At 44.6% G+C, this 22,071-nt stretch overlaps 1 protein-coding gene across 1 annotated transcript in view; it reads left to right on the forward strand.

Moving 5' to 3' along the window:
• Positions 1–22,071, forward strand: part of TDRD9 (tudor domain containing 9) — a 120,145-nt gene that overhangs the window by 83,112 nt on the left and 14,962 nt on the right. Inside the window, exons 22-33 of the mRNA XM_063118493.1 lie at positions 1,424–1,468; positions 2,767–2,820; positions 5,498–5,614; positions 7,302–7,409; positions 10,234–10,334; positions 11,725–11,898; positions 15,052–15,163; positions 15,327–15,539; positions 18,110–18,199; positions 18,532–18,792; positions 19,770–19,931; positions 20,540–20,610. Coding sequence (XP_062974563.1) covers positions 1,424–1,468; positions 2,767–2,820; positions 5,498–5,614; positions 7,302–7,409; positions 10,234–10,334; positions 11,725–11,898; positions 15,052–15,163; positions 15,327–15,539; positions 18,110–18,199; positions 18,532–18,792; positions 19,770–19,931; positions 20,540–20,610 — 1,508 coding nt within the window. The remainder of the gene's footprint in view (positions 1–1,423; positions 1,469–2,766; positions 2,821–5,497; positions 5,615–7,301; positions 7,410–10,233; positions 10,335–11,724; positions 11,899–15,051; positions 15,164–15,326; positions 15,540–18,109; positions 18,200–18,531; positions 18,793–19,769; positions 19,932–20,539; positions 20,611–22,071) is intronic.

Genomic DNA, 22,071 nt, shown 5'->3' on the forward strand with positions numbered 1-22,071 from the left:
TTTTATACATGGAAATGTAGGGAGGCCATCTTATCCTTCGCCTCAGGTAGGGATCTTGCAGGCACCCGACTCGGTCCAGGAGTCTGGCAGATTACCCTGAGCCCGCCCCCTCGGGCCCAGTTTGGTGAGCTGTGGCATGTTCAGCAGCCCGCTCTTTAATCTTACATAAATGGGGCCTTTAAGGACGCCATTTATGCAACTTGGAAAATTTGCCATTTCCAGAACTCCTATTGTTGCGTACCGTGGAGGCTCCAGACAACGGTGGGCAGCCCCACAGCTTTGGTGTTTGCTAGGCCGTGAAGATGATCACACAGCACTGCAAGCAGCAGCTTGGCGGGTGCCTGACGGATGCAGACGCAGCTGAGTCTGTCTAACCCTGCTCAGAGATTTTCCTCTGCGTGTTCCCACCACCACCTCTGAAATAAGGAGGGAGGCAACTGGGTTGAGGGCCTTTTCAGCTGTGGTTCCCTGCTTGTGGAGTGCTCTTCCCAGAGAGGGAGAGAGGGGCTGGGTTCACACATCACGCTAACCCATGGTGAGTGGCAAGCTATATTGGGTAAGTAGTTATGTAAACAACCTTCTACACTCCTGTCAGACAATCAGGCAAATGAGCTATATAGAGTAGGTCTCCTCTTGTAGGCCTCTTGCCCAGTCAGGCAGGTATCCCAGCTTCCTTTGTGGCGGGAATGGAGATCGCTTGAAAGGAGCAGAGCGGAGGCAGTGTTTTTGGCTGCTCTTGCCGAGCGTCTCTGTAGGCGATCTCCATAATCCACACTGCGCGACAGACAACACGCTAACCCACCATAGGTAAAACAACCTTTACTGCAGAGCGTGGGCAATCTGGTTCCCTTTTCCCGACCTATCAGTGGGTAATTTGTGCATGCTTTGACACTGACAGGACAGGACAAGAGCTAATTAACATCTCTGCATCCATCTGAGAGCCTTGGCTGCAAACAAGGGGGAAGAACTTGCCTAGAAGCCAGGTGGAGGCATAGTGGGTTGTTCCAGAAAATAAACCAGCATAGGTTAGCATGTTGTGTGAACCCAGTCAGAAAGAGAGAGAAAGTGAGTTTATTTTTCCAGCCCTTAAACCTCTGATAGATTTAATGTCTGCTCTGATTTGTTTTAGTACTGTATTTTTTACTGTTGAAAATTGACTTCCTGTTGATTGCTGTTTTATCAGCTATTGTAAACCAACCTAAAAATAATAATTAAAGGGCAGTATAGAAATGTTTTCAGTTAATTAATTAATTAAAAATAGCTATTTATAATAGCAATCCCACCCTTATTTTGAGGGATTGCGCTACTCCCAAATTTAAGTATACATGGAGTACATGGAGTATGTTGCACTGAGGCGGTGATTAAGTACAGATTATTGTATGGATGATTATAGAACCTTCACCTTTTTTGTTGTTAATTTTAGGAATGGCAGGAAAGCAGGCTAAAAGGAAAACTTCGACACCCGAAGGTTAGTTCCACAGATGATTTATGGCTCAGTCTGGGATGTTTACTTGGTGGATTGTAACACAAGCTTTGGTGCAGCAAACATTTCCTTTCTTCTCCTTTGAGTAGAAATGCTCAGTTATTGAGCCAAATTTGGGGGAGGGGGAAGGAGGGCTGTGGGACCATCTCCCTGTTCTACTTTTTTGAGGGATGGGGGGCTCCAAATTGTGAGCCCTGTCTACCATAAAATGAATACGTTCCCCTTTTCTTGATGGGCCAGACAGAAAAGAATTTGGTATATATTGTGGCATGATGTTACTGAACACTCTGCTTTTTCTGTGTGTTCTGCTTCTGGAACCCAGTTCCAATTGCTGTCCACCAGGCCCATTATTACAAATCTTTAATCAGACCCTAAAGACAGATGTTTATGTTGGTCTGTAATTGAGTTACAACTCTTATTGGGCCCGATTATTATTATTATTATCAGCAGCAGCAGCAGCAGCAGCATCATCTCTTTCTCGCTCATGGTGTTTTTTCTAGACGGACATGAATAGTATTATTATTATTATTATTATTTTATTATTATTATTATTGATATCATCATCATTATTAGTGGTGGTGGTGAGAAAATGGGAGATTATTTCAGGATGCTTCACCTTTGAACAGCAGAAAAGTAAGAAATGCCCTGCTGAATAAATATTTCAGAATCACCTAACTCTCATTGCTGTTGTTTTTATGATCACCATACAAGACATGAAACACATTTAGAACTCTGCTCTAGAATCATAAACGTGAGGGGATTCTGCTAGATCGCTTTATAACCTCTCATCTGTATGGAGGAAAATTCATAGTACCTTCAACAACCAGACTCTTTCTAGCCCAGGAAGCTTGGGGTACTAGAGCGGGCTGTGTTGTCCTTTCACTGGGATCTTACCTCCGTTTCCATGTCCTCTGTTTCTTTGGAGAAAGTAGCTAACAGAGCATGGACTTCTCTGGTCCTCCAAGCTTCTTCTTTTCTGAGCCCGATTCAAGGTGCTTTTTTTAATCTATAAAGCCTTACATGACTCAGGAGCCCAATACCTGACAGCACTTCTCCTGGCATGAACCTACCCCTACACACTATGTTCATTATCTAAGGGCTTCCTCCAGGCTCAGAAGGCAGCAACACAGGAGAAGACCTTCTCGATGGTGCCCTCCCCCAATTAAAGCTTTTAAAAATGCATGCAATTAGCTCTGTAGTTAAAGATTTCTGCATGCTTTTTTTGCAAATTTTATTTTCAACGTCTCATTTTTATGTTTTTATTTCTTGCTTTTCTTCTCCAGGATGAACTAGACTGGGGACGTTCCAACTATATTCATATCAAGAGAATTAGAGAGGTGAATTGAACATGTCTTGGCTTTCTCCTTACCCTTAGCCCTGCCCTGCTGCCCCCCTACAAATAATACTGAGTACCTGGAAACTGGCTTTTAAAGTGTGTGTGTGTATGTGCGTGTGCAAGAGAGAGAGAGAGAGAGAGACTGGGTCACATGTAACGACAATCCAGAGTACAGATTGAATCGTGGGTTGTTTTTTAATCATGGCTTGCTGTTACATGCAAACCCTGAATTATTGTTTAACCTTACGTTATTAATCACGAACAACCCAGAGTTCACAACCCATGAACAAACCATGGGTTCTCCTCCTGGGTTGTTTGTGGTTAACAACCCATAGTTAAATCAGACGTAGTAACAACCTGTGATTCAACAACAACCCATGATTCAACAACAAGCTATGTTCAACCTATATTCTGGGTTGTCTTTACATGCAAACCAGGCCTGTGTATATATGGAGAGAGAGAGAAGAGAGAGGATTGACTTCTACTGCAATCCATACATACATTCCCATAGTTTACTGAGTGTTGTCCCTGGCATTGAAATGGACACTTAAGCATATTTCAGGTACTTTCAAATCTTTCTTTTGGGACAAACATCTCTGGGTTTACAATTTCAAGCTACATACGAGATGGGGGATGTGTGTTCAGGGAAGGGTGCTAATTAGATTGGGGAAGGAGTGCTTCGGGGAGGGGTTTATCTCCCCCACCCTCCCCCAGTTGAAATCACTTCCCTAAAGCTGCTAATAGATCCACTGCAGGAAAAAGGCACAACCGGATTTCCTATCTTCTTCATGTGTCCCCACCACCCCCCACCCTGCATCCTGGGCTAATAGCATATGGAAGGGGAGGCATTTTCATTAAGGAAGATGCCAGGGGGCATGGGAGAGATTAATGCCCCATCTCTTAGGGCTACTGCCCCAAACCAGTTCTGATTCTTCCTCCCCTCTACCCCATCCCACTACCAGTGGAGCACTTTAAAGCTTTTAAAAACCGCCCAGAGAGCTTCGGCTATGGGGCCGTATATAAATGTAATAAATAAATAAAAATGCACGCAATTGGGTCCGTAGTGATCTGTGAAAGGCAGTATGCAACTTAACAAAACTGTACATGCTTCTGCAGTAAACTCACAAAGGCCACTAATGAGCGTATTTGAATTGTGGAACTCTGTTACTAGGGTTGCTACGGCACTTAGCAGAAACTGTACATCACAGAAATCCTTCCAGGCTGAAAGAGAAAATAATGGAAGTATTCTGGAGGACTTAATTGGCAGGACACGACCGTGTCTACTTTGATTTCACTTGGAGCAAGGTTCCTGATGGAACAACTGTTTTGATCTAGCACAGAGATGTCTGCGCAAACAGCTCGCCGGGTAGAGTGAGAGTTTTTAGCCCAGCATACTGAGGAAAGTTGCAGCTTTCACGATGGGGTTTCCAAGCCTACTAGGAGTAATCAGTAGTGTCTCAGTGCTAATGCTCTGGTGTAAATCAGCACTAGTGTGATGTCATCAGTGCTAGCACTGTGACACTGTTGGATACTACGCACTGCGGGGGCTTGCTCTCATCCTAAATTGTTCCTGAAACCAAAATAGTTTCGTATGTTGGTCTTCCAGTTTTTAATATAGTGCATAAGTCCTGCATTGCAATTTTTTAGAATTACCTTCGTTTTGCTCTTGCCCATAGTGACAGTGTGGCTTCACTCTTGGTGGCCTGGCCATCATTTTTTTAACCCCCAAATGATCGAAATTCTGGGTCATTTGAGGCGTGGCGTTTGCGGCCCTTAGATAATGCTGCTGTTGGCAGATACAACGAGGAAATGAAGTTGTATTTTTAAAATAATAATAATGAAGGAACAGCCACCACCATTACTTATGGCAAGGGGCAGACGTTGGGGCTTGCTGTCCCCCTAAAAAAGCAGAGGAACGGCCTCGATTTCACAGCCTGCAAGTGGGGCTACTTTTAAAGTATTCTTAAATATTTTAGTATTTTTTTGGTTTAATATGTTAATCCCTGCAGTGTTATTTATTGCCCTTGTCCCTGCAGTATGATACTGTATTTTATGTTATGTTGACATGTACGTTAGTTTTATAATGATGATTGTTTTTGTATTTTTAACTTATTATTATTATTATTATTATTTATTTATTTATATAGCACCATCAGTGTACATGGTGCTGTACAGAGTAAAACAGTAAATAGCAAGACCCTGCCGCATAGGCTTACAATCTAATAAAATCATAGTAAAACAATAAGGAGGGGAAGAGAATGCAAACAGGTACAGGGTAGGGTAAGCAGGCACAGGGTAGGGTAAAACTACCAGTAGAAAGTAACAGTAGAAGTCTTTTACTTTATTGTAAAACGCCTAGAGCAATTTATTTTATGAGGTGTTTAATAAATTTAATAAATAAATAAATAGTCTGTGCAGCCCTATTAAGAACATCTGTTCCTAGCAAAGAGCTTCTCTTACAACCTCTAGGAATAGATATAATCGCTGTTGTTAATACTACGTACTAAGATTAAATTTAGCTAAAGGCCAAGGCGTTTGCTACTTAGGACATACAAAATTGTAAGAAATTTACTTTCTTCTTCTTTTTTTTTTAAGAAGTCCTTTGCCTTTATGGTCTTGTTTTATTTTTGATGTCCTTGCAACGGGAGTGTGCTTTAATTTAGAGTTGCAATTCTTAGGTGGCTGAATTGTATGAGGAATTGAAGAAAAGAGTTGGCACGTTCAATATGCACGTCAAAACGCAGTCCCCCGCTATGGATCACGAGCACGTGCATAAGCAGCGTTTCATTTTGCAGGTGAGAAGGCTGGGTATATGGGGACATTAAAGATATCTGCATCCCAGCGGAAATCCATGGGACCTAAGTTAAAATACACACAGGTTGATTTCAAAGTGGGATTTTTTTAAAATTATGATAAGGCTCCTCTTGATTTTGCTAATGTAATTTAAAATGTCCTCCTCCTCCTCCTCCTCCTCCTTCTTCTCCTCCTCCTCCTCCTCCTCCTCCTCCTCCTCCTTTCAATTTATTCCCGCCCATATATAGAATACCCTAGGTGACATACAAAGTTAAAACTCTTAAAACAAGATAAAAACAATCAATAAAATACCATAGTTAGCATAAAAATATTAAAAACAATTTAAAAAGATAGAACAATCAATAAAACCAAACAGCATAAAAACAATGCCTAACGGTCAGCAAGAGGATTCTTAAAAGGGAGGGCCTGCTGGAATAATAGAACCTTTAGGGCCTGCTTAAAAGGTTTCAAGGAGGTCAGCATTTCATCCGGCAGGTCGTTCCATAGCTGACGGGCGGCAGTAGAAAAGGTCCTCTGGTGTGTGACTGCCAGTCTCCCATCAGGCAGTTGCAGCAGATGGACCTTCCATGTTCTCATGAGGATTTTAAGTGGCGGACTGGAACATGCATGCATTGTCGTTATTAAAGTAAGGGTACATAAGTGTTGTGAGCCTTGTTTTTCTTGTGGGTGCTCTTTGAATGTAGGGACATTTTTTTTATTCTTACCGATGTGACATTAGTTATATAGATGTAACTTTTGGGGAAGTTCTGAAAGTAGCAGCATAGGGGAACCCCAAGTAGTGTCTGGACCATTGGGAGTGGGGGAAAGGGAGTATAACTAATTTAAGGCTTTTCTACATGAGGCTTTTAACCTGCACCTTTACTGAGGTTTCTGCTTCCAGTTTCTTTGCAGGAGCTCCTTCACACATGTTTCCCCCCAGTGTTTTTCATTACTTAGCCACTAGATGGTGCTGTGGTATTGCGCAGTTAGATGAGAGTCTCATTCCTCCATTTCTCAATAACACCATACTTTCCTGGATCTAAAAAAAGCCAGGAAAATGGTCGCAGAGAGTGGGAGAGTTTATCTGATCCTGAAAAGACCATAAAGGCCCAGTGAGCCTCTTTGGGGAGGATATTCCACGACTGGGGTGTCACCACCGAGATGCCCCCCTCCCCAGTAATCTGTCAGTGTTGCACAGCAGTGTGCACCAGAGCCAAGGCAATACTTTTATCTCCAAGGCAGAGAAGCATAAAGTGTAACCAGAAACCAGAGTGTGGATCACTTGATTAGTTGATCACCCGTGGGCCATCACAATGGAATGAGTGGGGTTGCTAAGGGAGAGTTGCGCCTTTAAAGCATCTTTCTTAGGAATAACAAAAACGAATGATTTCGAGGGAATATGGAAACAGTTCCTAGAATTTGTTTTATCTAAGGGGAGTGGGAAACCACCTCCAGAAGAAACAATGAGATTTTGGAAACAGGAATAGATCCCGGGGTGGGGGGGTGCACTTTTATGTTAAGTATGATTATGTTAACAGATTAAACTAGAAAATATGCTATTAAGGTTATTCAACATTTATGTATTATGTGTTTTCTTTTATTGTATTGATGTATGATTAAGTATTGGAAAAATAAAAACTATTATAAAAAAATAAAAATAAAATAAAGCATCTTTCTTTTATTTCTTAGGTTGTCATGGCTGGAGCTTTTTATCCAAATTATTTTACTTTTGGACATTACGACCAAGATATTGCTGTGAGGGAACTCTTAGGCAAAGATCCCAAAACGACTGTGGTGGTACGTTAATTACGTTTTGCGTAGTCCACACCATGAACGTCATAATCTCTTCATTGCTTTGATTTTCTCTCCCCCCCCCCTTTTTCTCCTGCACTGTATTTAAAACTTAATATTAGGGTTCAGTTTTGCATCTTTTTATTTGTCACATTTGTATCCCACCCCTTTCTTCCAGAAATTCAAGGGGGCATAGACAATCCCTCCCACGGCCCCCATTTTATCCTAAGAGCAGCCCTGTGGGGTACATTAGGCTACAAAGTAATATCTGGTCTGAGATCATTCGATATTTCTCTGCATAGTTTTTATTTCTATAAAGTCCATGCTTCATTTTAGTTGCCACGTTGGCATTCCAGGGTGTCTTATAATCTCAATAGTTCAATAAAAACAGGGTAAACAACAATCAGTGATATAGGAGTGCAATACAGGGGGGGAAAGAGAGACAGCATGATCAATGAAGTTTAATAAATAAAATTGGAGAGAGGTTGCTCTTGAACTCATGTCCTTCTTGTGGGTTTCCCATGGGCAGCTGGTGGGTCACTTTGTGAACAGAATACTGGACTTGATGAACCCTTGGTCTGATCCAGCAGGGTCCCTCTTACATTCTTCTTAGAGCAATCCTGTTGTCCCAGAAGAGCGTCACAGGGAACGTAGGATTCTCTAGAGTTCCCCACTCTGAACCTGTAGACACTGCTCTGTATTTTGCACGTCTACAGGCTTCCAAGCCCTGCTTTATATCTTCATATTCTCTATTACAAATTCTCCTGTTCAACGTTTTCGGTTCCTTCTCATTTTTGTTTTATTTATGAAAGTAATTCGAAGAGACACCAAGGGCAGCTCGTAGCGCGATGCTTGCGCTGTTAGTTTTTACTCTCACTCCCCCAAAGCGCTCTGCTGGACGAATATAAGATCATCTCATTCTTGCTTCTTGCTTCGTTTTGCTTGGGATGAGAGGTGGGCGAGCTGCCGGCTAAAGTACATTGGCTAACAATGCAGGATGGGGGCTAAGAGTGGGCTGAGAGAAAGATGCGGGAAAGAAGCAGAGGATGGGGGGGGGAAGGAGAGTGGAGGAGGCAGGAAGTGGGGACAGCGAAAACCTTACACAGAGCCCAGGGAAAAGAGACAATGTTGTGTTGGCAGGAAAAGAGTAGACAGATGGCAGACCTTGGGTTGCTGGTAGACTGGGAGCAAGGGAGGCAAAAGAACTGGAGGACAGGCGAGCCGAATTTCACATTTCTATTTTGAACTAACTGGCTAAATCTCTTACTGGGCCCGTTCAGACAACACGCTAAGCCACGGTTTGCAGCAAATGGTTAGTGAGCGTGTTTTAACTGTAGTTATGTAGCCACCATGGTTAAGAATGATTCACACGACATGCTGAGCCATAATGTTTGGCTCAAAATGCTTAACTACCGTGGCTTAGCGTGTCGTCTGAACCAGGGTCACAGAGTTCTCTAGTATCCATTAACTGCTGGAATGCTAAGGTTATGTTCTCTAGTTTGCCTCAAACTACTCCAACACGTGGACATTCCCTCTCTTGATTCTTGAAATGTATTGTACAAAGAATGTTGTTGTTTAATTATCTGAGCTTTCTCCGCTGTGGCACCCCGGTTGTGGAATGTGGCACCCCAGTTGTGGAATGAGCTCCCCAGAGAGGTCCGCCTGGCGCCTACATTGTACTCCTTTCATCGCCAGCTGAAGACCTTTTTATTCACTCAGTATTTTAACACTTAATTTTAACTTAAATTTAAATTATACTGTTTTAACTCTGTATTTTAACCTTATATCAATTTTGCTGCGTGGTTTTATCCTGGTTGTGCTTTTTATACTGTATTTTGTATTTGTGTTTTTAACCTGTTGGTTGTTTTATGATGGTTTTAATTTTTGTGAACCGCCCAGAGAGCTTCGGCTATTGGGCAGTATAAAAATGTAATAAATAAATGTAATAAATAAATCTGAGTATAACAAAAAATCAAACAATTCTCTTTAAAGTGCAATTTGGGACCAGGATACCTAAGGCCCTGTCTACACGCCGTACTGAAGGCGCACGCATGCGCCCCCAGTACGACCCCAAAACGATGGTGTAGACGGCAGCCCCGAAGAGACAGAGGAGGCGGCAACTGGGGAACTGACTGCGATCTTGCCGCCACCCGCCTCCCCCGCCGGCCTCCTGCTGCCGGGGTAAGAGCGACCCGGGTCTGAGAGCTCAGCTTCCGCTTCCGCCGAGCTCTCCAACCGGGGTCGCTCTTACCCTGGCAGCAGGAGGCTGGCGGGGAGGCGGTGGCGGTGGCAAGGACGCAGCCGGTTCCCCAGCCGCCTCCTCCTCCTCCGTCTCTTCTGGGCTGCCGTCTACACCATCGTTTTGGGGTCGTACTGGGGGCGCATGCATGCGCCTTCAGTACAGTGTGTAGACAGGGCCTAAGAGAGCGCCTTCTCCCTTACCAACCTGCTCGATCACTGAGGTTGTCAGAGGGCATGCTCGTGGTACTTCCATGTGGATCTGTGGCCCGATCGGAATCCACCAGGAGAAGAGCCTTTAGTGTGGTGGCCCCTTCTCTGTGGAACTCTCTGCCACTGGAGGTCAGGCAGGCGCCAACATTAGGCTGCTTCCTGCGCCTCTAGAAAACAATTCTGTTTCGGGAAGCCTTCCCCAACTGACTAGCCACTGTTTTTCTGTTTCTTTTGTTTTTAAATTGAGTAATTTTAACTTGCTTTTTAAAATCTTCTTTCACTGTTGCTCTGGAATCTGTGTTAGATATTTGAGCGGTATATAAACGTTGTAAAAACAACAACCCACAGCTGTTATGTATTCACACCTTTTTCTTAACAGTTGAAGAACATTCCCCCGTATGGCTTCCTCTACTATAAACAACTACAATCCCTGTTTAGACAGTGCGGCCAAGTAAAATCCATTTGTTATGATGGGGCCAAGTAAGTGTAATTCTGTGTTTTGGAAGATATGGGTAAAGAAGGTGGCATTTCTGCCACCTCCTTTTAAAAACCCTGAAGTGTACTGATTTATTGAGCGCTAAGGGCACAGAGCCTCAGGCCTGGGGGTCCAATGTGGCCCTTTGGAAGTTCCAATCTGGCCCTTGAGGTTTCCCCAGAAGGCCACACCCCTTCCCCACGCTCCCTTCCCTTCCCTCCAACCACTGGTTGTTTAGTGGTTTCCCGACTTTTGCGCAGTTTTTCGCCCTCTTTTAAAAGGTTGAGATGCCTCTCCTAAGGCTTCGTTTATAGCTGTGAGAGCTTTAAGCGACGGTAGGCTGGTTGCTTTGGCCCCGCCCACCCCTGAAATGCAGCCCCCAAGGACTTCTCTGAAATGACATTCGGCCCTCAGGCTGAGAGAGGTTCTGCATCCCTGTACTAAGGGAGCAGCAGCCCGGCTTTTGTAGTTTTAATCCCTAGAACACAGTCGAATTTTAAGATGTCCGACTGTTATTTTAATAATGTATTCATTTTATATGTTTTTAATTAGTTCTATGTATTTTATAGTATTTTTGTATTCAGTGTTGTTCCCTGCCTCGATCCAGAGGGAGAGGTGGGTAAGAAATCATTATTATTATTATTATTATTATTATTATTATTATTATTATTATTACACTAGGGCTGTGCATGGACCCCCCAAACTGCTTTGCAGCCCAATCCACAACTTTCGAATCCGGCCAATCCGCTTCGGGTTGATCTGACCCTCCCCTGCTCTGCAGAGCGAGATCCGGAGGGGCGGATTGAGATTTTGCCCCCCCCCCCCTCCGACTTACTTGCCTCTGCAGCGGGTGGCGGAAGCAGGTAAGTGGGGAAGGGGGGACAAAATGGGGGCCGAATAAGCTCCCTTCCCTCTTGCCCCCTTACCTGGCTCCACCGCCGTCGCTGCACGGAGGTGGCGGCGCCAGGTAAGCCCCCTCCCCCCCATTTACCTGCTTCCATCGTGGTCCAGCGCAGGCTTCAACTGAGGCCCAGGCCTCAAAGCAGAAGCAGGCCATGGCCTTCTTCCGCTTTGAGGCCTGGGCGTCAGTTGAAGCCTGCGCTGGACCGTAGCTGACACAGGTGAGCCCCCTCCCCCTTTACCTGGCTCCACCGTTGTCGCCGCATGAACCGCGATGCTGGCGCCAGGTGAGCCCCCCTCCCCCCACTTACCTGCATTTGGAGCTCCGGATGGAGGCGAACCACTTTGCCTCGATCTGCAGCTCCTCTGATCTGATCCGAATCTGCCTTTGGCGGAGGCGGATCAGGTCGCCCGGCCCTGGATTCGCGATCCGAATCGGAGCGGAGCACAGTCCTATTTAACACTGCTTTTGTTGTTGTTTTTGTAAATCTCTAGAGCCTTTGTAGAATTTTCCCGGAATCCAACAGAACGCTTTAAAATGCTTCCTGCGGTGTACATGGCCCTCAAGATGTCACAGCTGCGGATTCAATTCACACTTAACGTCCATTCCATTGAAGAGATTGAGGGGAAAATTGAAGGAGGAGCAAGCTCAATTGTGAGGGACACACGGTAGGTCGTTAAAGAGATGCATTTGATTCTCTACATCCCAGGAGACCATTTTATCATAGAATCATAGAATAGCAGAGTTGGAAGGGGCCTACAAGGCCATCGATTCCAACCCCCTGCTCAATGCAGGAATCCACTCTAAAGCATTTTATTTCTGTTCGGTACTTCTTCCTCAATCTTCAACTGCGCTTGCCTGAAGCACAATCCTACAGCCAGAGTCGGGTGTGTTGCCAAGACAATTTCAGTTTTGCAATTGGTATAAAATATGCAGAATAAACCAATCTCCATATAACCATTTGGCATAATTTATTCTATGAGCGGTGGGGAAGTCCCACTGAGTTGGCACGGGCAGCTGAAGCCCTGACAACTGAAAATGGTACTGAGCCTGTTCTTTTCAGCTTCAGAGACTGCTCCAGACTTCGCCCATGCGCTTTCAAGCTCAGCAGCCATAGGGACTAGAAACTTACTTTTCAAATGTAAACAGAAGGTGAGTTTGTCAGGATGCTGAATCCTACAGTCAGTACTGAATTCTGCAGGGTGTTCTGTGCTTGCATAGGGCCTGTTCAGACAGCATGCTAAGCCATGGTTGGGCCACTAACCCTTTTGCAGCAAATGGTTAGTGAGTGTGTTTAAACCATGGTTAGAAATGGTTCACACAACATGTTAAGCCATAGTGTTTAGCTCAAAATGCTTAACCACTGTGGCTTAGCGTGTCGTCTGAACAGGGTCATAGAATCGCAAAACACTTTGCCAGCAAAATTAGTTATTTGAATTGAGTCTTTAAAGACATAAAACATAAGAAGAGCCCTGATGCTGGATCTGACTGCGGGTCCACCTAGTCCAGAGCTCGCCGCTCTGACCATGTTACTCCGCTTCTGAAATCTCTTCATTGGCTTCCAGTTCACTTCAGAATCCAATATAAACTTCTCCTGTTAACCTTCAAAGCTTTTCACGGTCTAGCTCCTTCCTATCTCTCCTCTCTCATCTCACACTATTGCCCCGCTCGTGCTCTTCGCTCCTCTGATGCCATGTTTCTCGCCTGCCCAAGGGCCTCTACTTCCCTTGCTCGGCTTCGTCCATTTTCGTCTGCTGCCCCTTACGCCTGGAACGCTCTTCCAGAACATTTGAGAACTACAAGTTCAACCACAGCTTTTAAAGCACAACTAAAAACTTTTCTTTTTCCTAAAGCTTTTAAAACTTGATGTTGTGCAGACTTCTACTGTTACTTTCTACTGTTAGTTTTTCCCTACCCAGTGCCTGCTTACCCTACCCTGTACCTGTTTGCATTCTCTTCCCCTCCTTATTGTTTTACTATGATTTTATTAGATTGTAAGCCTATGCGGCAGGGTCTTGCTATTTACTGTTTTACTCTGTACAGCACCATGTACATTGATGGTGCTATATAAATAAATAATAATAATAATAATAATAATAATACAGTACTCTGTTCACACAGTGGCCAACCAGCTGTCGACCAGAGACCAACAAAGCAGGACATGTTCCCTAGCAACTGGTACACACCTGGGATACTGGAGGTAGCACATAACCATCAGGACTAGTAGCCATTGATAGCCTTCTCCTCCAGGAATCTATCCAACCCCCTTTTGAAGCCATCTAAATTGGTGACCATCACTACATGTTGTAGTGAACTCCATAATTTAACTATGCACTGTGTGAAGAAGTCCCTCATTTTTTTAAATCCTGAATCTCCCACCAATCAGCTTCATGGGATGACCCCGGGTTCTAGTATAATGGGAGAGGGAGAAAAATGTCTCCCTATCCACATTCTTAACACCATGCATAATTTTGTAGACCTCTATCATGTCTCCCCTTAGCCTCCTTTTTTCCAAGCTAAACAATCCCATCTGTTGTAAGCTTCCTTCATAGGGCAGATATTCCAGCCCCTTGATCATTTTAGTTCTCCTTTTCTGCACTTTTCCCAGCTCTATAATATAGATAGATAGGGTGACCAGAACTGTACACAGTATTCTAAGTGTGATCGCACCATAGATTTGGATAAAGGCAGTATGACACTGGCAGTTTTATTCTCAGTTCCTTTTCTTATAATGCCTAACATGGACAAGCAAACAAATTCCAGAAGTGTGAATGCTAAACAGAAGAGTGTGCAGTGTGAAAGCCTAAAATGTGAGAAAATGCTTGGCATTTCCTGGAACATGCTCTTATGATTTTTTTGAAAATGTATCCTTTTAATTAGATTTACAAAGCACCATACAAAATAAAAAGATGTAGCTGTCAGTCAAATCTGCCTTTGTCAGGGCAAAACCTTCGTGTCGTTGGATGCTGGCAAGGCCAGGGTTATAGGTTATTCACTGTGGATCTGAATTTCACCAACGTCTTGGGGAAGTCAATGGCTGCATTTGGACAACGCTTTAGTCTGTGGTGGGTGGTGCAGTCACCTCACAGTTGTGTTTCTCGCGGGTACTCCTCACACAACATGGTGCCACGCCCCTATGGAGCGTTTGAGGCTCACGTGGAGTGAATTACCACTCAACCCGGCATTTGATTTTACACAGCCTCTGCCCCTCTCCCCGCCCGCCCTCCTCTCGCAGTCCTCCAGGTGCTATCCCAGGAGCCATTGCAAGTTGTGCCGGCTGCAGCAGTGCAGCCAGCGCAGTTTTGGCCACTCTTGCCAGAGGACTCTGTAGCCAGGTGGAAAAATCCAACGGGTCGGAAACACCACAGACTTGGTTCAGACAACACAAAAAACACCGCTTTTGCGAGAAATCAACTCTTCAGCCAGTTGTGCCTCTACAGTGGTTCTTCTGCCGAAAAAGTAAACTGTGGGGTGGAAATTGCCCGACAGACAACCCAAATAGCAACCGTTGCCCAATCTGCTGACGGCTGACTCCTAAAACCATCGATGGTTTTTGTGTCATCCGAACACAGCTAATTTCAGTTGGATTCCAACCAGGTGGGAGTCCGGTTTTGCATGCTGATAACTCCTGTGTGTGCTTAATTACAAAGCAGATCTGAACAATTTATCCTGATGCAGGGACACCTAAAACTAGCACTGTTGTGGGCGTTGGCTTTCATTCTGGGACACCTTCCAGAACATTTCTATTGAGGGGAAACTCCAAAATGTAGCAGTTGGGGGATATTTGTATTCCATTTATTGTGCTTTCTACTTGCTTTTAGAGTGAATGTGGACTTTCAGAAGCATACGGTGGCTCCTGTGCAGAGGTTCACTGACGATCTGGAAAAATTGCCCACCATAAGAAGCCTTGAATTGTCGATCAATGTCACAGAGGTACAGACACCTATTCCCAGGGACCCCTTTCTATAATTTTCTAGCTCCTGATAATTAAAAGTCTATATTTGAAAACGTGTAAATATATACATATAGATAGATAGATAGATAGATAGATATTGCATTTCGCATTATATTAACAAAAATGTTGTTTGTGTGTCAGGTGGTAGAGGTTGGACACTTTTGGGGCTACAGAATAGATGAAAGAAGTATGACTTTTCTAAAAAACCTGTGTGCTGAAATCAACGACCTCGAGCTGACCCCTTTGCCAGTTCGTCCGTATCCAGATTTGATGTGCTTGGCCCCGTTTACCGACTGCGAAAACGAGAGATATTACAGAGCCCAAGTTCTGTACGTATCTGGAGAGAGTGCTGAGGTATGTTTTTTTAAAACAATACTTCATAGTATTAGAGCACAATTCAAACCAGGATAGGAAAAAGAAAAACCATTGCAGAATGAAGTTTTAATGGGCGATATGCCTAAGGAAAGTGTACATGATTCCCTGTTGGCTACATCATGGCTGCCAGTGATAGGGACCGGCCATACACATGCGCGCCTGGGCCAGCAGGCACAAGGGTTCCTAGCCGATACGACACAAGGTCTCCTTTTGAGTCCCAGAGCTCCATCACACCAGCATTATAGCCCGCCGTCACGGTGTGTTGCATACAAAGGACTCAGATGACGCCGTCCATGACCTGTCTTGATCTCGCCTCTTCCCCCCATCTTTGCAAGGTTTCCAGCTGCGGGGAAGGAACGTTTTTTCCAGCAATGAGCTCGACCCCCTACATGTATTTTTATCCCATTGTACTCAATCCAGTATTCTGAGGGAGGGAGGGAGGGCGGCATTGCTGATGAAAGGGAGGGGGCGTCCCTGCAAACAACCAATAGATCATAAGGGGGAGGTACAAATGAGATCTGTGGGTTGCGGGGCGGGGGGAAACAGCGATTCCGAGGAGAGGTGTGAAGATGAACGAAACGTAAGGCTTTCAAACTCTAAGTAAACGGAGGGGGATAATACAAGGGAAAACGTCCCGGTGTGATGGAGCTTCAAGCAAATGTGACAACTGGCTCACAGTATGGCTGCAAAACCAGCATCACCCCACTTCAATAGGCAGTGGTCCATATGTGGTGTGGACCCCACCCCACCCCCAGCCAATTTCAGATTGGGCCAATCAGCGTTGGGGCTTAAGATGGGTCCAGATCCCCGAGGCCATACTTGCTACCCACACTCCTTTCTCACCACTGCCCCCTTTGTGTTACTTGCTGGGAGTGGTGAGCAGAGCAGAGCTCAAAGTTTGACCTGAAGGCCACTGCAAGGTTTTGTGCATGAGTGAACCCAGGCACAAGAACACAAGAAGAGCTATGCTGGACACAAGAAGAACCATGCTCTAAATAACCCATTGTGGCTGCACAGTTGCACGCCATCGTTTATCTGACGCAGCCACCAACTCACAGCCACATCAGGCTTCCCCCCCTCCCGAAACCTGCGCTTTTTCTAAGTGTCAGTTTACCTCTACTTTCCCCATTGCTCTAATGTCACCACTGTTGTTCCTTCATCTGTCAGTGGTGACTTCGGTTCGGGTTTGCAAAGTGGGTGTACCAGGGGCGGATCCCAAGGCATGGGAGGCGCAGGAATGCAGGGAAGCGGGGGCAGATTAGTGAGATGTGGGTTTAAGAGGCGGAAAGCTGTGGATTATCAAAGTAAAAAGAAAAAAAGATCGGCTAGAGAGGAGCGCAGGGGTTATTATTATTATTATTATTATTATTTATTTATATAGCACCATCAATGTACATGGTGCTGTACAGAGTAAAACAGTAAATAGCAAGGCCCTGCCGCATAGGCTTACAATCTAATAAAATCATAGTAAAACAATAAGGAGGGGAAGAGAATGCAAACAGGCACAGGGTAGGGTAAGCAGGCACAGGGTAGGGTAAAACTAACAGTATAAAGTCCGCACAACATCAAGTTTTAAAAGCTTTAGGAAAAAGAAAAGTTTTTAGTTGAGCTTTAAAAGCTGTGATTGAACTTGTAGTTCTCAAATGTTCTGGAAGAGCGTTCCAGGCGTAAGGGGCAGCAGACCCACATGGCTGGAAACGGAGTCACCACTGCATCTGAGTCGTTAGAACCTCCGCACTCCTCCCACCCTGCATAGGATAATCATAAGCCTTCATGTCCGAGAGGGCTTACTATAATTGAGGGCGCAACCCATAGCATTGTGCCCTTTGTTTCAACATTCAGTAGGTCATGGACTTGGATCTAAGCACAATGGAAAGGCTTATGCTTTATTTATTTATTTATTTATTACATTTTTATATTTATTTATTTATTTATTTATTTATTACATTTTTATACCGCCCAATAGCCGAAGCTCTCTGGGCGGTTCAAAAAAATTAAAACCACAATAAAACACCCAACAGGTTAAAAACACAATTACGAAATACAGTATAAAAAGCGCAACCAGGATAAAACCACACAGCAAAATGGATATAAGATTAAAATACAGAGTTAGAACAGTAAAATTTAAATTTAAGTTAAAATTAAGTGTTAAAATACTGAGTGAATAAGAAGGTCTTCAGCTGGCGACGAAAGCAGTACAGTGTAGGCGCCAGGCGGACCTCTCTGGGGAGCTCGTTCCACAACCGGGGTGCCACAGCGGAGAAAGCCCTTCCACTTTCTTATGCTTCCACTTTCTCTGATGTCCTCAGCAGTGGTAGTTGGTACCAAGAAGGAGGGGAGCTCTCAGCTGGACTGACACAGCCATTTTGAGTGAAGCAGTCCTTGACCTTAATGGCTGTCCTAATCCTAAAATGGCTGCCTTACTATGTAATAGGTTCAGATTTGCGTGTGGTTGCTGTACTGAATTTGCAAGTTACTCATTTTCCTCTATGCCTTGGAAGAATTTTCAACCTTTTTTTTAAAAAAAATGCTGTTGCTTTATTGTCCAGGTTTTCTATGTAGATTATGGCAATAGATCGAAAGTGGGTTTGGACTACTTACGGGAGATTCCCAGCCATCTTCGAGAGCTTCCCTTCCAGGTAATGTTTCTCTTCGGTTTTAATGAACGAAGGAACAGTGTCATACGTAAGGAGAGGAGGTGGGGAACCTTAAAACCTTTTAGTCAGTGGAGGCTGGTGGTTCCTATGTCAGTGCGAGAACACGTTAGAGACCTGATTGAAACCCGGAGTGGAGTCACTACCCCACAGGCTTCAGAGCGAGCAGCCTCCACTGCTTTTCATTCAAATTTATTTTATTTATTTTTATTTATTTATTACATTTTTATGCTGCCCATCAGTCGAAGCTCTCTGGGCACTTCCATGTTTCGGAAAATGCCTGTTTCTTTGGATGAGTTTTGTTTCGTTTTGTTTAGGCCCTGGAATTCAAGATGCGCAGGCTACGGCCCTCTGCGCAGTCCCGCGTCTGTGGGGAACAGTGGAGTTACGCCGCGAGCCAGCGGTTTGCCTCCTTGGTCAACGGTTGCGCTCTGATGGTGAAGATCTTTTCAATCGTGCACAGCGTCTTGCACGTGGAAGTGTTCCAGTACTCCGGAATTACGGACACCGTGAACATCCGCAATACGCTTATCCAAGAATGTCATGCTGAGTTGGGAGAGGACTCCTATGAATCAATAGTATGTGTCTGTTCTTCTTCGTGGTCTGTGCGTCACACATAAGGGCTCCGCGCCTGCAAGGAGCTTCATTTGGGAAACTTCTACAGCTGAGGAGATTTTTGGCGGGAACCCTCACCCGCCGCCCAGTGCGCTTGCTACCTCGGGTTCACGCCCAGCCTCTCAGTTCTTCGTTGACCGCCATTGTGGCAGCTTCAGCATAAGGCTTTCTTGGTCTGGGATCACCCTGAGGCAGTGTCCTTTACTGTTTTATTTTCATTTAGTTTATTTATTAATTTACAATATTTATATACCGGTCCCCATTCAAAATTTCGGAGCAGTGTACAAGAGAAAATACAATACATTTTATCCTACTTTTTCAGTCGTCTATGGTCCTGCTTTTTACAGGTGATCTTAGATCACACCACACCTGTGGGTGCATGGCCATCAAGGCCCCATTTATAAAGTGTGTCAGTTGTGGGAGTAAGCTCCCACCCACAGACGGACACACTCTATGCATTTTATGCCTTGGTGAAGGATGTTACTTTTGAGAGTTTCAGTTTTTCGAAGCTCTGAAAACAGGGAAGGGCAGAGTGATAGCAAGAAGGACATGTTATGCTCAGTCCTCAGAACCTAAAATGGGCCCAATTTCCGAGCAATGGACATCCCCACTCACCTGCCATAGGACAGCCTTCCTCAGCCTCGTGCCTTCTAGATGTGTTTGGCCAATGGCCATGTTGTCTGGGAATTGCCGTCAAACAGATCTGGAGGACACCGGATTGGAGAAAGCTTCCCTAGAACTATTTGGAGGGAGAGTGAGGGAAGGGCTCAAAGGAGATTCATTTAGTCTTGCATTTTAGAACGAGTGGGAGGATTAACGGGCTTCAAGGATGCCCTCCATCCGATGAAGAAAACAAAGTTTCACGGGAAGCCAAACGTATTCCTTCTCTCTCTCTCTCTCATGCACCTTTCAAAGCCTCTTTTTTTCATTTTTCTCTTAGCTAAGCAATGAAAACCTCAAACAGCTGTTTTCAAAGCCAGAAGGGAACAGAGAAATAGGAACTGCATCTCCCCAGAACAGCCCAAAAGAAGAAGAGAATCGCCTGGTTGAGATGTTACTGGAAAGCTACTCTGCCAATAAGTTTAGTGCACCACGCTGCAAGGTAAGCTGACCAGGAACGGTGATCTTTTTTCCCACCCAGAGACGAGTGTTACAGATGTCCTGAAGGATGAAAGGCTGCTTTCCCATTTGTGTCTATTAATAACAAGTTGCTTTATTGTTCGTTATTAAAGCCAGGTGACTCCATAACCTTGTGGAGGTTTTGAGGGGGGTGGGGAGGGGCTGCCCAATCTTCGTAGTGCTCATGCAAATCCTGGGGCTTATTGTTTGGGAGTCAGTAGTTGGTGCAAGCAATTTTATGCATTAGATTATCTGAAATATTAAGATGATAAAGCCTCAATTCGCACACAATACCAAACCATAGTTTAGTGTTACAAGAATCAGGCTAGGTGAGCCTTGGGCCCGCACATTCTTCCCCCTTCTCACTCACAAGGAGGTGTTCAGAAGTGTTTGCTTCATTTTAAATTAATTACAGTTTGCTGTATCGAGCAAACCCAATAAACTGGTTAATTGTTGGTTTGTTGAAACAAGCTGACCTCAAGCTGTCGTTTAAGAAGCTGGCTTGTTTCAGCAAACATTGCTACACTTTACTTTTATCGGAAGCAATTCCAGAGGTAACTAACTGCAATGTTGCATTTATTTTTCTCGAAGGCAAGCCTGACTGGCCCATACAACCCCTACAGTTTGAAATTCAGCAATCTGACCCGAGGTTCCAGGTTCAGGTACGATGCTGCATTGCGGTGTTCAGTCAACAACAGTGGGGAAAGGCTTTCGCTTTCATGCCTGGCTTGTGGATGTCTCCAAAGACTGGGGTCTCCAATGTGGCACCCCGACATGCCCACAGACACCTCTTGTGGTGCCCACCAGTCCCCTCCTGGTTTTTATTCCATTTTAAAAGATTCTTAATTAATTTTTCCCCCCGGCCTTCAGTGCCATCTTGATTTCCCAGAATGCCCCAGAGCCTCAGAGCCATTGGTGCCCACTTTGGCACGCAGTGCGTTTTGTGTGTTTCTGATTCTCTGAGCATCTCCCTTCTGCGAAACTGGTATTTTGCTATGCTTTGTGGGGACAAATATATGATTTGCCATTTGAAGATCAGAGCCCCCGTTTCTGCCTTGTACGCAGTTCTTCAGCCAAGTTATTTATCTCTGAGTCTCCTTACTTTGCCTTCTGTGAAATGGCTGCTGGAGCAGAAAACTATGGGCTTTGTGGTTTGGGGTTCAGATCTCACCTCTGTGTTGTACTTAGGCTCTTGAGCAAGGTAATTTTTTTTTAGTCTCACCAGTGTGCCTTCAGGGAAATGCATGTTTTGTGTCCACCTGGGTCAGGCTGGAGCCCCCCATGGCAGCCATTCTTTAAAGGTGCCCATGACACTGTGAAAGTATTCTTAATACATCCACCAACCCAAAATTCTTTATTATTTATTTGGTTATTTATTACATTTTTATGCTGCCCATTAGCCAAGGCTCTCTGGGCAGTGCACGATTAAAACCATAAAATACAACAAATATCACATAAACTTAAGACTTTTTTTTTGTTTAGAAAAACACACATTATAAAACCAGCTGAGTTAAAATCCAGGGAAAGCCTGTGTGAAAAGGTACATTTTCAGGAGGCACTTAAAAAAGATGTCACATTTTCCGCCTCTCGAACCGCACGAGGGAGGGTTTTCCAGAACATTCCTGTTCTGAGGAATCTGGTTGTCCACTGCAGGAAACAAGATGCTAATCTAGATGGACCTTTGGTCTGATCTAGCAAGGCTTGTCTTACATTCTCCCATCGTAGATAGGAGAACCAAGCGTGACAGACTGTAGCTGAGCTGAGCTTCTCATGAGGGTCCTACAAAGCCAAGAAGAACGTTCTGTCCCCTGGGACATATATTTTCCATTAGAGCCTGATTAAGAGAACTTAATCTAGTCATTGCTTGTGGGTTTCCCACGGGCAGCTGGTTGGCCACTGTGTAAACAGAACGCTCAACTTTATGGACCCTTGGTCTGATCCAGCAGGGCTCTTCTTTTGTTCTGATGTATGATTTTTAATGGATGAATTGGTCAAATTTGCATTAACTTCCACACAAACGAAGCGATCTGAAGAAAAAGGCATGCTTTCTTTTAGTTTTGGGGCACATTTATCCCAGTAGGCACAACCTTGGTGGAAGAGGTATGCCATCCTCTATGAGAAAG

Source organism: Elgaria multicarinata, chromosome 2 (genome assembly GCF_023053635.1).
Source record: "Elgaria multicarinata webbii isolate HBS135686 ecotype San Diego chromosome 2, rElgMul1.1.pri, whole genome shotgun sequence".
Classification (NCBI taxonomy): Eukaryota; Metazoa; Chordata; class Lepidosauria; order Squamata; family Anguidae; genus Elgaria; species Elgaria multicarinata.